General features: G+C 45.6%; 1 protein-coding gene across 1 annotated transcript in view; it reads right to left on the bottom strand.

Annotated features, from left to right (window-relative positions):
• Positions 1 to 8,298: 8,298 nt before the first annotated feature.
• The window catches only part of LOC142428872 (thyrotropin-releasing hormone-degrading ectoenzyme-like), a 277,081-nt gene continuing 271,731 nt past the window's right edge, over positions 8,299 to 13,648 (bottom strand). The window contains exon 12 of the mRNA XM_075533765.1: positions 8,299 to 8,867. Coding sequence (XP_075389880.1) covers positions 8,816 to 8,867 — 52 coding nt within the window. The 3' untranslated portion in view covers positions 8,299 to 8,815. The remainder of the gene's footprint in view (positions 8,868 to 13,648) is intronic.

A 13,648-nucleotide genomic window follows, 5' to 3' on the forward strand; every position in this document is an offset into this window, starting at 1 on the left:
AACAACCGAGTAAAGGGTGGCTTTGTCTGATCTCTGGATCGACAAGGAAGAATTACCACAAGGGCAAGGTCAAACAAAAAGCTACTCTCCATCTTAAAATGAGTTTTTCCATTGCCCCACTGCTAGGTATCCTATTTGTGACTCTGGCTCTCATAGAGAAACAGGGGCACAGAAACTCATGTCTTCATGAGACTCATATATAAAGGTTAAGTGTTCATCAAGCAGACATCCGAAAGCAGTGTGGTCCAAACCCACAAGTCCGACAATAACCCATTAACTCACATGTCCAAAACCAATTGCATTATCCTCCTCCATCTTTCAAAACAGACGACATGTTGCTGGTGAAGGAGGAGATCCAAGACAGAGGATGAGTAAGCAGAGTAACGTGGGCAGTGCATATGTCAGCATATCTCTTCCCGGCTACTCCAACAACCCAGGATTCCTCTGGGTAGGTCCACGTGTCTTCGGGTCAGGGATGTCTTGCCGGAAAGTAGCCTTGACAGGTAAAGCAGGGAACAAGCTGAGGCAGCTGCACCCTGCTCCCACGTTCAGAAATGATGATACCCAACTAGAATGGCAATGCTCAAGGAGCCATTGATCCCTCCGCCCTTCATTTAACTGCACGTGTGTATCACCCAGGTTCGCACAATCCACGAACTAAATCCACATTTGTGAACCTGGTACTCGTTCATAATTCTTTAACCCCAACATGGAATTAAGTAACATCAGGACCTTAATTCTAAACCTTATGGAATGTTCCCCCACTCAGAAAGTTTGTAAGCCAACTGCTCTGTGCCTTTATACCCTTACTTTTAGCTATTCACTTTATCTATGGCCCACTAATATAAACCCAGTGCTCAGAGGAAACAATCATTGCTCGCCATGAAGAAATCTTCATTCCAATAGGAACCTTTCAATGTCTGTGTCCATCGGCAAAATCAAAGCCAGACAGGCCGTGCATAAAGTCAGCACTCTTAGGCACCAGTTCACAGTCTCCAATATCGTCCTTTGGTGGGCTTCAGGTCGACCCGTGCTAGCTACCTCACTCAGCCTTCTCAGGGGTGTCCACCAGTCACCTTGCTTGTAGACCATGGGCTCTCGCCAATGTTCAACAAGACTGGGCTCCTGATGCGGCCTGGTGAACTTTAATCGAGTTACCCTCGTGTTCTCCTCCTTGTTACGTAAACCAAATCCACAGGTATCCAGGCCCATACACAAGCAGTCCTTTTATTGCTGCATTTCTCCGACCTCCACTCCATATGTAGATCCCCGTGGTCACCCAAAGCAATTCAGCCTGCTCACAAGCTCTCTTTAACACACCGTCCTAGGAAGATGTTTTCCCCCTACTCCCAGATTTTTTTTAACTTCTGGCAAAGACTTATGGTTCCTGAGTACACGAAAGCACTGGTGGGCATCTATTTCACTGCATAGCTGTCTACCCAGAGGTGGTCTAAACCCAGCTAAAGATAACCCCATTTTAGTGGTTCAAAGCAAGTGGGCTTACATACTTTCATTTTTCCACCTTTCCATAGTTTCCCCAGAAAACAACCGAGTACAGGGTGGCTTTGTCTGACTTCTGGACAGACAAGGAAGTAGAATTACCATGAGGCAAGGTCAAACAAATAGCTACTCTCCATCTTAAGATGAGTTTTTCCATTGCCCAACTGCTAGGTATCCTATTTGTGACTCTGGCTCTCATAGAGAAACAGGGACACAGAAACTCATGTCTAAGTGAGACTCATATATCAAGGTTAAGTGTTCATCAAGCAGACAACCGAAAGCAGTGTGGTCCAAACCCACAATTCCGACAATAACCCATTAACCCACATGCCCAACACCAATTGCAATGTCCTCCTCCATCTTTCAAAACAGACGACATGTTGCTGGCTGAAGAAGGAGAGCCCAGGCAGTGAATGTGTAAGCAGAGCAGCATGGGCAGTGGATATGTCAGCAAATCTCTGCATGGCTACTCCAGCAGCCCGGGTTTCCTCTTGGTAGGTCCATGTGTCTTTGGCTCTGGGACGTCTTGCCAGAAAGGAGCCTTGACAGCTAAAGCAGGGAACAAGCTGAGTCAGCTGCACCCTGCTCCCACATTCAGAAATGAAGAGACCCAACTAGAATGGCAATGCTCAAGGAGCCATTGATCCCTCCGCCCTTCATTTAACTGCACGTGTGTATCGCCCAGGTTGGCACAGTCCACGAACTAAATCCACATTTGTGAACCAGGCACCCGTTCAAAATTCTTTAACCCCAACATGGAATTAAGTTATATCAGACCTTAATTCTAAAACTTATAGAATGTTCCCCCAATAGAAAGTTTGTAAGCCAACTACTCTGTGCCTTTAAACGCCAAATTTTAGCTATCCACTTTATCTATGGCCCACTAATATAAAACCAGTGCTCAGAGGAAACAATCATTGCTCGCTATGAAGAAATCTTCATTCCAATAGGAACCTTTCAAAGTCTGTGTCCATCGGCAAAATCAAAGCCGGACAGGCCGTGCATAAAGTCAGCACTCTTAGGCACCAGTTCACAGTCTCCAATATCGCCCTATGTTGCGCTTCTGGTCGACCCGTGCCAGCTACCTCACTCAGCCTCCACGGGGTGTCCACCGGTCTCCTTGCTTGTAGACCATGGGCTCTCGCCAATGTTCAACAAGTCTGGGCTCCTGATGCGACGTGGTGAACTTTACTCGAGTCACCCTCGTGTTCTCCTTTTCAGGTAAACCAAATCCACAGGTATCTGGGCCCATGAACAAGCAGTACTTTTATTGCTGCAGTTCTCCGACGTCCACTCCATCTGAAGATCCATGTGGTCACCCAGCAAGCAATTCAGCCTGCCACAGGCTCTCTTTAACACACAGTCCAAGGAGATGTTTTCTCCCTACACTCAGATTTTATTTTAACTTCTGGCAAAGGCTTTTGGTTCCTGAGTACACGAAAGCACTGGTGGGCATCTAATTCACTGCACAGCAGTCTTCCCAGAGGAAGCTTAACCCAGCTAACGATCACCCAATTTTGGTGGCTCTAAGCATGTGGGCTTACAAACTTTCATTTTTCCCACTTCCCATAATTTCCCCAGAAAACAACCGAGTAAAGGGTGGCTTTGTCTGACCTCTGGATAGACAAGGAAGAAGAATTACCATGAGGGCAAATTCAAACAAGTAGCTACTCTCCATCTTAAGATGAGTTTTTCCATTGCCCCACTGCTAGGTATCCTATTTGTGACTCTGGCTCTCGTAGAGAAACAGGGGCACAGAAACTCATGTCTAAGTGAGACTCATATATAAAGGTTAAGTGTTCATCAAGCAGACATCTGAAAGCAGTGTGGTCCAAACCCACAAGTCCGACATTAACCCATTAACCCACATGTCGAAACCAATTGCAATGTCCTCCTCCATCTTTCAAAACAGACATGTTGCAGGCTGAAGGAGGGGGGCCGAGACAGTGAATGTGTAAGCAGAGCCGCGTGGTCTGTGGATATATCAGCATATCTCTGCACGGCTACTCCAACAACCCGGGCTTCCTTTGGGTAAGTACATGTGTCTACGGCTCAGGGACGACCTGCCAGAAAGGAGCCTTGACAGCTAAAGCAGGGAACAAGCTGAGGCAGCTGCACCCTGCTCCCACGTTCAGAAAAGAAGAGACCCAACTAGAAATGGCAATGCTCAAGGAGCCATTGATCCCTCCGCCCTTCATTTAACTGCACGTGTATATCACCCAGGTGGGCACAATCCACGAACTAAAACCACATTTGTGAACCTGGCACCCGTTCAAAATTCTTATACCCCAACATGGAATTAAGTAACATCAGGACCTTAATTCAAAGCCTTATGGAATGTTCCCCCACTCCGAAAGTTTGTAAGCCAACTGCTCTGTGCCTTTATACCCCTAATTTTAGCTATTCACTTTATGTATGGCCCACTAATATAAAACCAGTGCTCAGAGGAAACAATCATTGCTCGCCATGAAGCAATCTTCATTCTAATAGGAAGCTTTCACAGTCTGTGTCCATCGGCAAAATCAAAGCCGGACAGGCCGTGCATAAAGTCAGCACTCTTAGGCACCAGTTCACAGTCTCCAATATCGCCCTCTGGTGGGCTTCTGGTCGACCCGTGCCGGCTACCTCACTCAGCCTCCACGGGGTATCCACCGGTCACCTTGCTTGTAGACCATGGGCTCTCGCCACTATTCAAGAAGTTGGGCTCCTGATGCGACGTGGTGAACATTCCTCGAGTCACCCTTGTGTTCCCCTTTACAGGTAAACAAATCCACAGGTATCCGTGCCCATACGCAAGCAATCCTGTTATTGCTGCATTTCTCCGACCTCCACACCATATGTAGATCCACGTGGACACCCAGCAAGCAATTCAGCCTGCTCACATGCTCTCTTTAACACACACTCCCAGGGAGATGTTTTCTCCCTAATCCCAGATTTTTTTTTTTTTACTTCTGTCCAAGTCTTATGATTCCTGAGTACACCAAAGAACTGGTGGGCATCTATTTCACTGCATACCTGTCTTCCCAGAGGTGGCCAAAACCCAGCTAAAGATCAGGCCATTTTGGTGGCTCAAGCAAATGGGCTTACAAACTTTCATTTTTCCCCCTTACCCTAGTTTCCCCAGAAAACAACCGAGTAAAGGGTGGCTTTGTCTCACCTCTGGATCGACAAGGAAGAAGAATTACCATGACGGCAAGGTCAAACATATAGTTACTCTCCATCTTAAGATGAGTTTTTCCATTGCCCCACTGCTAGGTATCCTATTTGTGACTCTGGCTCTCGTAGAGAAACAGGGGCACAGAAACTCATGTCTAAGTGAGACTCATATATAAAGGTTAAGTGTTCATCAAGCAGACATCCGAAAGCAGTGTGGTCCAAACCCCCAAATCCAACATTAACCCATTAACCCACATGTCTAACAACAATTGCAGTGTCCTCCTCCATCTTTCAAAACAGATGACATGTTGCTGGCTGAAGGAGGAGAGACGAGGCAGTGAATGTGTAAGCAGAGCAGCGTGGACAGTGGATATGTCAACATATCTCTACACGGCTACTCCAACAGCCCGGGCTTCCTCTGGGTAGGTCCATGTGTCTTCGGCTCGGGGACGTCTTGCCGGAAAGGAGCCTTGTCAGCTAAAGCAGGGAACAAGGTGAGGCAGCTGCATCCTGCTCCCATGTTCAGAAATCAAGAGAACCAACAAGAATGGCAATGCTCAAGGAGCCATTGATCCCTCCGCCCTTCATTTAACCGCACGTGTGTATCGCCCAGGTTGGCACAATCCACGAACTAAATCCACATTTGCGAACCTGGCACCCGTTCAAAATTCTTTAACCACAACATGGAATTAAGTAACACCAGGACCTTAATTCTAAAATTTATGGAATGTTTCCCCACTCAGAAAGATTGTAAGCCAACTACTCTGTGCCATCATACGCCAAATTTTAGCTATTCACTTTATCTATGGCCCAAAATATAAAACAACTGCTCAGAGGAAATATCATTTCTCGCCATGAAGAAATCTTCATTCCAATAGGAATCATTCAAAGTCTGTGTCCATCGGCAAAATCAAATCCGGACAGGCCGTGCATAAAGTCAGCAATCTTAGGCACCAGTTCACAGTCTCCAATATCGTCCTCTGGTGTGCTCCTTTTCGACCCTTACCGGGGACCTCGCTCAGCCTTCATGGGGTATCCACCGGTCACCTTGCTTGTAGAACATGGGCTCTCGCCACTATTCAACAAGCCTGGGGTCCTGATGCACATGGTGAACTTTACTGGAGTCACCCTCGTGTTCTCCTTTTCAGGTAAACCAAATCCACAGGTATCCGTGCCCATACGCAAGCAGTCCTTTTATTGCTGCATTTCTCCGACCTCCACTCCATATGAAGATCCCCGAGGTCACCCAGAAAGCAATTCAGCCTGCTCACAGTCTCTCTTTAAAACACAGTCCCTGGGAGATGTTTTCTCTCTACTCCCAGATGTTTTTTTAACTTCTGGCAAAGGCTTATGGTTCCTGAGTTCAAGAAAACACTGGTGGGCATCTATTTCCCTGCATAGCTGTCTACCCAGAGGTGGTCTAAACCCAGCTAAAGATAACCCCATTTTAGTGGTTCAAAGCAAGTGGGCTTACAAACTTTCATTTTTCCACCTTTCCATAGTTTCCCCAGAAAACAACCGAGTACAGGGTAGCTTTGTCTGACTTCTGGATAGACAAGGAAGTAGAATTACCATGAGGCAAGGTCAAACAAATAGCTACTCTCCATCATAAGATGAGTTTTTCCATTGCCCCACTGCTAGGTATCCTATTTGTGACTCTGGCTCTCGTAGAGAAACAGGGGCACAGAAACTCATGTCTAAGTGAGACTCATATATCAACGTTAAGTGTTCATCAAGCAGACATCCGAAAGCAGTGTGGTCCAAACTCACAAGTCCGACAATAACCCATTAACCCACATGTCCAACACCAATTGCAATGTCCTCCTCCATCTTTCAAAATATTGGACATGTTGCTGGCTGAAGGAGGAGAGCCCAGGCAGTGAATGTGTAAGCAGAGCAGCCTGGGCAGTGGATATGTCAGCATATCTCTGCATGGCTACTCCAGCAGCCCGGGTTTCCTCTTTGTAGGTCCATGTGTCTTCGGCTCTGGGACGTCTTGCCAGAAAGGAGCCTTGACAGCTAAAGCAGGGAACAAGCTGAGTCAGCTGCACCCTGCTCCCACATTCAGAAATGAAGAGACCCAACTAGAATGGCAATGATCAAGGAGCCATTGATCACTCCGCCCTTCATTTAACCGCACGTGTGTATCGCCCAGGTTGGCACAATCCACGAACTAAATTCACATTTGCGAACCAGGCACCCGTTCCAAATTCTTTAAACCCAACATGGAATTAAGTTACATGAGACCTTAATTCTAAAACTTATGGAATGTTCCCCCACTCGGAAAGTTTGTAAGCCAACTACTCTGTGCCTTTATACGCCAAATTTTAGCTATCCACTTTATCTATGGCCCACTAATATAAAACCAGTGCTCAGAGGAAACAATCATTGCTCGCTATGAAGAAATCTTCATTCCAATAGGAACCTTTCAAAGTCTGTGTCCATCGGCAAAATCAAAGCTGGACAGGCCGTGCATAAAGTCAGCACTCTTAGGCACCAGTTCACAGTCTCCAATATCGCCCTATGGTGGGCTTCTGGTCGACCCGTGCCAGCTACCTCACTCAGCCTCCACGGGGTGTCCACCGGTCTCCTTGCTTGTAGACCATGGGCTCTCGCTAATGTTCAACAAGCCTGGGCTCCTGATGCGACGTGGTGAACTTTAGTCAAATCACCCTCTTTTTCTCCTTTTCAGGTAAACCAAATCCACAGGTATCTGGGCCCATACACAAGCAGTCCTTTTATTGCTGCAGTTCTCCGACCTCCACTCCATATGAAGATCCATATGGTCACCCAGCTAGCAATTCAGCCTGCTCACAGGTTCTCTTTAACACACAGTCCAGGGAGATGTTTTCTCCCTACTCTCAGATTTCATTTTAACTTCTGGCAAAGGCTTATGGTTCCTGAGTACACGAAAGCACTGGTGGGCATCTAATTCACTGCACAGCAGTCTTCCCAGAGGTAGCTTAACCCAGCTAAAGATCACCCAATTTTGGTGGCTCTATGCATGTGGGCTTACAAACTTTCATTTTTCCCACTTCCCATATTTTCCCCAGAAAACAACCGAGTAAAGGGTAGCTTTGTCTGACCTCTACATAGACAAGGAAGAAGAATTACCATGAGGGCAAGGTCAAACAAATAGCTACTCTCCATCTTAAGATGAGTTTTTCCATTGCCCCACTGCTAGGTATCCTATTTGTGACTCTGGCTCTCGTAGAGAAACAGGGGCACAGAAACTCATGTCTAAGCGAGACTCATATATCAAGGTTAAGTGTTCATCAAGCAGACATCCGAAAGCAGTGTGGTCCAAACCCACATGTCCGACAATAACTCATTAACCCACATGTCCAACACCAATTGCAATGTCCTCCTCCATCTTTCAAAACAGACGACATGTTGCTGGCTGAGGGAGGAGAGCTGAGGCATTGAATGTGTAAGCAGAGCAGCGTGGGCATTGGATATGTCAGCATATCTGCACGGCTACTCCAACAGCCCGGGCTTCCTCTGGGTAGGTCCATGTTTCTTCGGCTCAGGGACGTCTTGCCGGAAAGGAGCCTTGACAGCTAAAGCAGGTAAGAAGCTGAGGCAGCTGCACCCTGCTACCACATTCAGAAATGAAGAGACCCAACTAGAATGGCAATGCTCAAGGAGCCATTGATCACTCCGCCCTTCATTTAACCGCACGTGTGTATCGCCCAGGTTGGCACAATCCACGAACTATATCCAAACTTGCCATCCTGGCACCCATTCAGAATTGAAATTACGTGACACCAATAACTTAATTCTATAAGCCTCTGATTATGTTCCTCCCTCTGGAATGTTTTTAAGCCATCTACTCCGTGCACTTGTACCTCATATTTTCGCTGTTTTCTTAATCTACGGCCCTCTTAGATCAAACCTTTTCTCAGAGGAAAAAATCATTTTCGACCTGAATAAATCTTCATTCCAATAGGAACCTATTGAATTTTGTGTCCATCAACAAAGTCAAAACCGAACAAGCCATTCATAAAGTCAGCCATGATCCACACCAGTTCACAGCCTCGAAAATCCGCCATCTGTTAGGGTTCTGGTCAACCCATGCCTTCCTCAGCTCTACGGTGTCCACCGATCACCTTGCTTGTAGACCATGAGCTCTCTCCAATATTCAAGAAGCTTGGGTTACTCATGCTAGATCATGAATTTTTGTTGATTCACTCTCATATTCTCCATTTCTCCTGTAAACCAAATACACAAGTGTCAGAGGTCAAACTCAATTAGTGTTTTTATTACTACATTTCTCCAACTTCTACTGAGCAAGTAGATTCACGTGGTCACCTTGCAAACCGTCAGCCTGCTCATAAGCTCCCTTTTACACCCATTCCCTGGGAGGTATTTTCTTTGTACTCCCAGATTTTTTTTAGTGTTGGCAAAGACTTGTGGTTCCTGAGTACAGGAAAGCACTGTTTCGCATATAAATCAATTCTCTGCATAGCTGTCTTCTAAGGTGTTTCCTAAGCCCATGTAAAGATCAAAATTTGTTGGCTCAAAGCAAGTGGGCTTACAAACTTTCTGCTCTCATACTTCCCATAGTTTCCCCAGTAATCTATTGAATATAGGGTGGCTTTGTCTGACCACTGGCTAGACAGAGAAGGAAAACTACCATGAGGGAGAGGTCAGACATACATCTACTCTCCATCTTATGGCTAGTTTCTCCAGTACACCACTGCTAAGGTACCACAATGTGTTAGTCAGGGTACTTTAGGGAAAGAACTACAGTGAAACTCATGTCTAAGGGAGAGTTTTATATAGTTTATATAAAGTGCTTTATATAGTTTATATATAGTGTGCATCAAGCAAAAATCCCAAACCTGTCCTGCCAAAACCCACAAGTCCAAAATTAATCCCTCAACCCCTTTATCCAGTATCAAACCACAAAGTCCTCCTCCATCTCACAAACCAGACACCATGATGTTGACTGGAGGAGGAAAGCCGATTCAGTGAATGTGTAAGCATCTCTGCACCAGCATCGTGTCTACTAGGTCCATGTGGCTTCTCCTCAGGGATGTCTTTCAGGAAATTATTCTTGGGAGCTAAAGCAGGGAACTGGCTAAGGGAGCTGCATCCGGATCTGACCATCATAAAGCAAGGCACCCCAGCATTAGAAAGGCGTGGATCCCTGAACCACTTATCCCTCTCCCTTTCAATTCGCCCCACATGTGTTTATCGGCCAGCTTGTCACAGCAAACTAACTACCTCACAGCTCTTCTAACAGTCCATGACATCAATTGTATCAAGCTCATTTATACCACTATCATTTGTTGCCATCATTTTCTAAACAGTTACTTTCTTTTTGAACTCTTGGTTCAATTCTTCTCTTTTCCTACACTCCCACTCTCGTGACCCCTTGATTTCCTATCTTATACTGAGTGCTGTGTCCCTTCACCACATTTATGTTGTTTACCCCCCTGGGGAGCAGTATTATACAGCAATCATTGTGATCGGTTTCCCCTTTCTACCCCTACCTTCCATCTACCCTCCTGGTACCCTTCGGTTTCTGTTACTGAGGGGTTGGTCTGACCTTGATTCTGTGTGTCATGATCCTTTATCTGTACCTGTATACATGCTCTTGCCTACGCACAACTGATTGGCAGAACTGGGATCATGATAGAGGGGGGTGAGAAAGCCTTAAAGATACAGAGGTATGTTGTACATTTCATTAGTGTTATACTGTGCTCTGGTTGCCTCATCCTTTTGTTGTGACCCTTCTGTGACGGTATGTCCTCCCGTCTACAGATGGGTTTTGGGGCTCTGCTCCAACCCCTTTATCCTAAACAATATGGGGGTTTTTGTTTGTTTGCAGTCTTCTGGTGCCTACCTGATTCTGTCGACACCTCATGATCTTACAGGCTAGGGCCCTTTCATATGGGATTTGTTGCTTCTTTGCTAGATGGCTGCAAGTTTACCATCAGTTTTTTTTAAGAACCCAGATGTTTTATCTTTTTATAGCTGGGCATCATCAGCTTTCTTTACCTCATTTGCTTATGCATTCATTTTGCCTTCAGCTATTATGCTGGGAGGGTGAGCATCACTGAATGCTGGGTTGTTAGAACAAAGTGTTCTTGTGTTGAGGGAGGGCTTAAGCAGAGGCCCAAAGTCCATCCACTTCCTTAATTTATCGCTATGTAAATATATGTACATAGGCCAATACCTCGATTTTTATTAATATATTTTCATAAGTGCACACCTATGTTTATTCCTGTATCCTTAGATTTGCTTCCTAGATCGTTCCTGTTTTCTTTTTACCTTCCTCCTTTCCCAACATCATGCGTGCCCTTCTTCTCTCAGCTAGATTGCCGTTGCTGCACCACCACCACCAGGATCTCTATGTCCTCCTTGTTGTTCCTTTTAATTCCCTAGTTGTTTCCTGTCTATGGCATCGTTTGCTCACCACTCCTTTCCTCCCACTGTCTCCTCTCCCAAGTGCCTCCAGAAATGCCGGTCCCTTTACTTTCTCCTTGGGCTTTCTTCCCAAACCTATCTTATATTGGTAGGCAAAGCAATAAAAGAGACAAAGCAAAAAGAAAACAAAAGACTGAATAAAAAGGGAAAACAAAAAAAGGGGGGAAACCTAGAAAACCCCCCTGAAAACACATACAAAATTCCAAATCTGTCTGCTGACCTTTATGATTATCTCCCCACCAGTCTAGAGGGGTTCTGAGAACTGCCCCTCCTAGCCTGAAATCTATTGTGGGGACACTTCAAGGGCTTCGTGGCTTGGCAATGCTCCCATTGCTGATCTGTTCTGTTTCCTTCCTGGTTCATCCCATTGTGGGGATGGTCAGGCCCGACTCACTCCCTGCTGGGTGTCCCGAGTATTGTCCTCATTCACAATATGTTCCAGTGAGGGGACACCATGTCTCAAGCTGTTGTCAGCCCTACAGTCCTCTCTGTGCCTTAGCAGCAGCATGCAGGGCCGTCCTCCTCAGGACTTGGTGTGCCAGTATCCAGTCTAAACCCTCACTCCCTTTTTCCTTTGGGTTTACACTTCCATATGGGCATGGCGGGCCAGCCCCTCTCCCCAACCTGTAGGCTAAGTGTTGTCCTCTGTAGCGCATACTTCTAGGGGAAATGGAGGCGGGGTTGTCAGTTTGGCTTTGATTGGGGATGGCCCCGTAGACCCCTCAGTGATCTACATATAACCTCCTCCCTGGAGGATGGGCAACAGGAAAGTGGGTGAAAACTTGGATCTCCATCTGCAGAAGAATGAAACAGGACCCATACCTCACTCCATGTACAAAAACAAACTTAAACTGGATTACAGACCTAAATGTAAACCCCAGAGCTATCAGGATCATCAATTAGAAACTTAAGGGGTCTATTGCAGGGCATACATGGACTAGCAAATCTAATAAAGGAAGCACACAGAGCAAAAGACAACACAGATGCCTGGGACCTACTAAAATAAAACACTTATGCACCTCAAAAAATTTCATCAAAATAGTAAAATGAGAACTCACAGATTGGGGTGGTGGGGTAACAATGACACAACTAACGAGAGACTTGTTACCAAAATCTATGGAATTTTTCTAAGAAAAAAATTAGTCCAATTGAAAGGTGGGCAAAGGACATAAAATAGACATTCACCAAAGCTGGCTTGTGAATGACTAACACATACATGAAGATATGCTCACCATTTCCTAGCCACCCAGGAAATGCAAATCAAAACAACAATGAGTTATTACCGTACACTCCTCACAATAGCAATTGAAACACACTACAGAGAATGACAAATGCTAGAGAGGGCGTGGAGCATTTGAAACTCTTATACATGGCTGGTAGTCTTGTAAACATTTACAACCAGTGGGGAACGCTATGAGACTACCTGAAGCAAGTAGCATTAGACCCAGCAACACCTCTGCTTGTCATATACCCCAAAGAAGTAAGAGACAGACCCCAGACATGTGTTCTCCTACATTCACCGTAGCACTGTTCACAATAGCAAGAGGCTGGAAAGAGCCCAAATGCCCATCAGTAAAAGAATGGAGGAAGAAACTCTGGTACACATGGAAATTATGTACCCCTGAAAAACAGTGATGAAACCATGAAACACCCCATTACATAGATGGGCCTGGAAATGATTATGCTTCGTAAAGTTAGTCAATCACAAAAGGACTGGCACACTACTATAAGGATAAACACCAAGATAAAGGCAGAATTCTGCTCTTGGGTCATGTAATCATCTTTTTGTCATGAAATCTGGCCTCCCAAACAAGGTAGTGAGCCAGTATAGTACCCGTGCACTATATATTGCCCTCTTTACAATTGTATCTTACAAACCACTTCAACGGAAGACACGTCCCCTCCACTGGGATCAATTTCTCAAGATTGGAAGGGAGGAAGGAGGGAGACGACCAATCAGTTGCTGCCATACAACATTGTCCTACGGTCACCCAAATTCAACAGATACTCCTACGAGAGTGATTAGCAAACCATCCTGGAAACTCAAGTCAAGACATGAGGGGGAGACGGGTCTGTCTTGGAAAAGGCAATTACACTTTCGTTGATGGGTAAACTGGGTAGAGCAAGATGCCATCTGGGGGGAAACATGCTTAACGGTACTTATAGAACCCAAGGAGAGAATACGCCTGGTATTACATTCCTAACTGGACACTTTTGACCTGGTTTCTATCCAGTCCTTGGTGATCCAGACTGGATGCTGTAGTCATCTAGGATTTTAGACTCTGTTCTTTCCAGGCTCACAACATCCTCCATGGGCCACATCAGAAGGATCCGATTTGGAAAGTCACTAAGGAGCTGTTAAGATAAAGCCCACTAGACCTTATTAGCTCCTTAGTGGCTTTCCAAATCAGTGGGATTTACCTTAGATTCGCCTGAAACAGGTTTAAGAAAGTGCTTTAAAACATACTCCCTTGGACTTAGGGCAAAGTGCTCTAGTGTCCAAAGATGCAGATGACTGCTATCTTAATACTCTGGAATTTGAGTTTGTTGGATTTCA

The sequence above is a fragment of the Tenrec ecaudatus genome, chromosome 16 (genome assembly GCF_050624435.1).
Source record: "Tenrec ecaudatus isolate mTenEca1 chromosome 16, mTenEca1.hap1, whole genome shotgun sequence".
Lineage (NCBI taxonomy): Eukaryota > Metazoa > Chordata > Mammalia > Afrosoricida > Tenrecidae > Tenrec > Tenrec ecaudatus.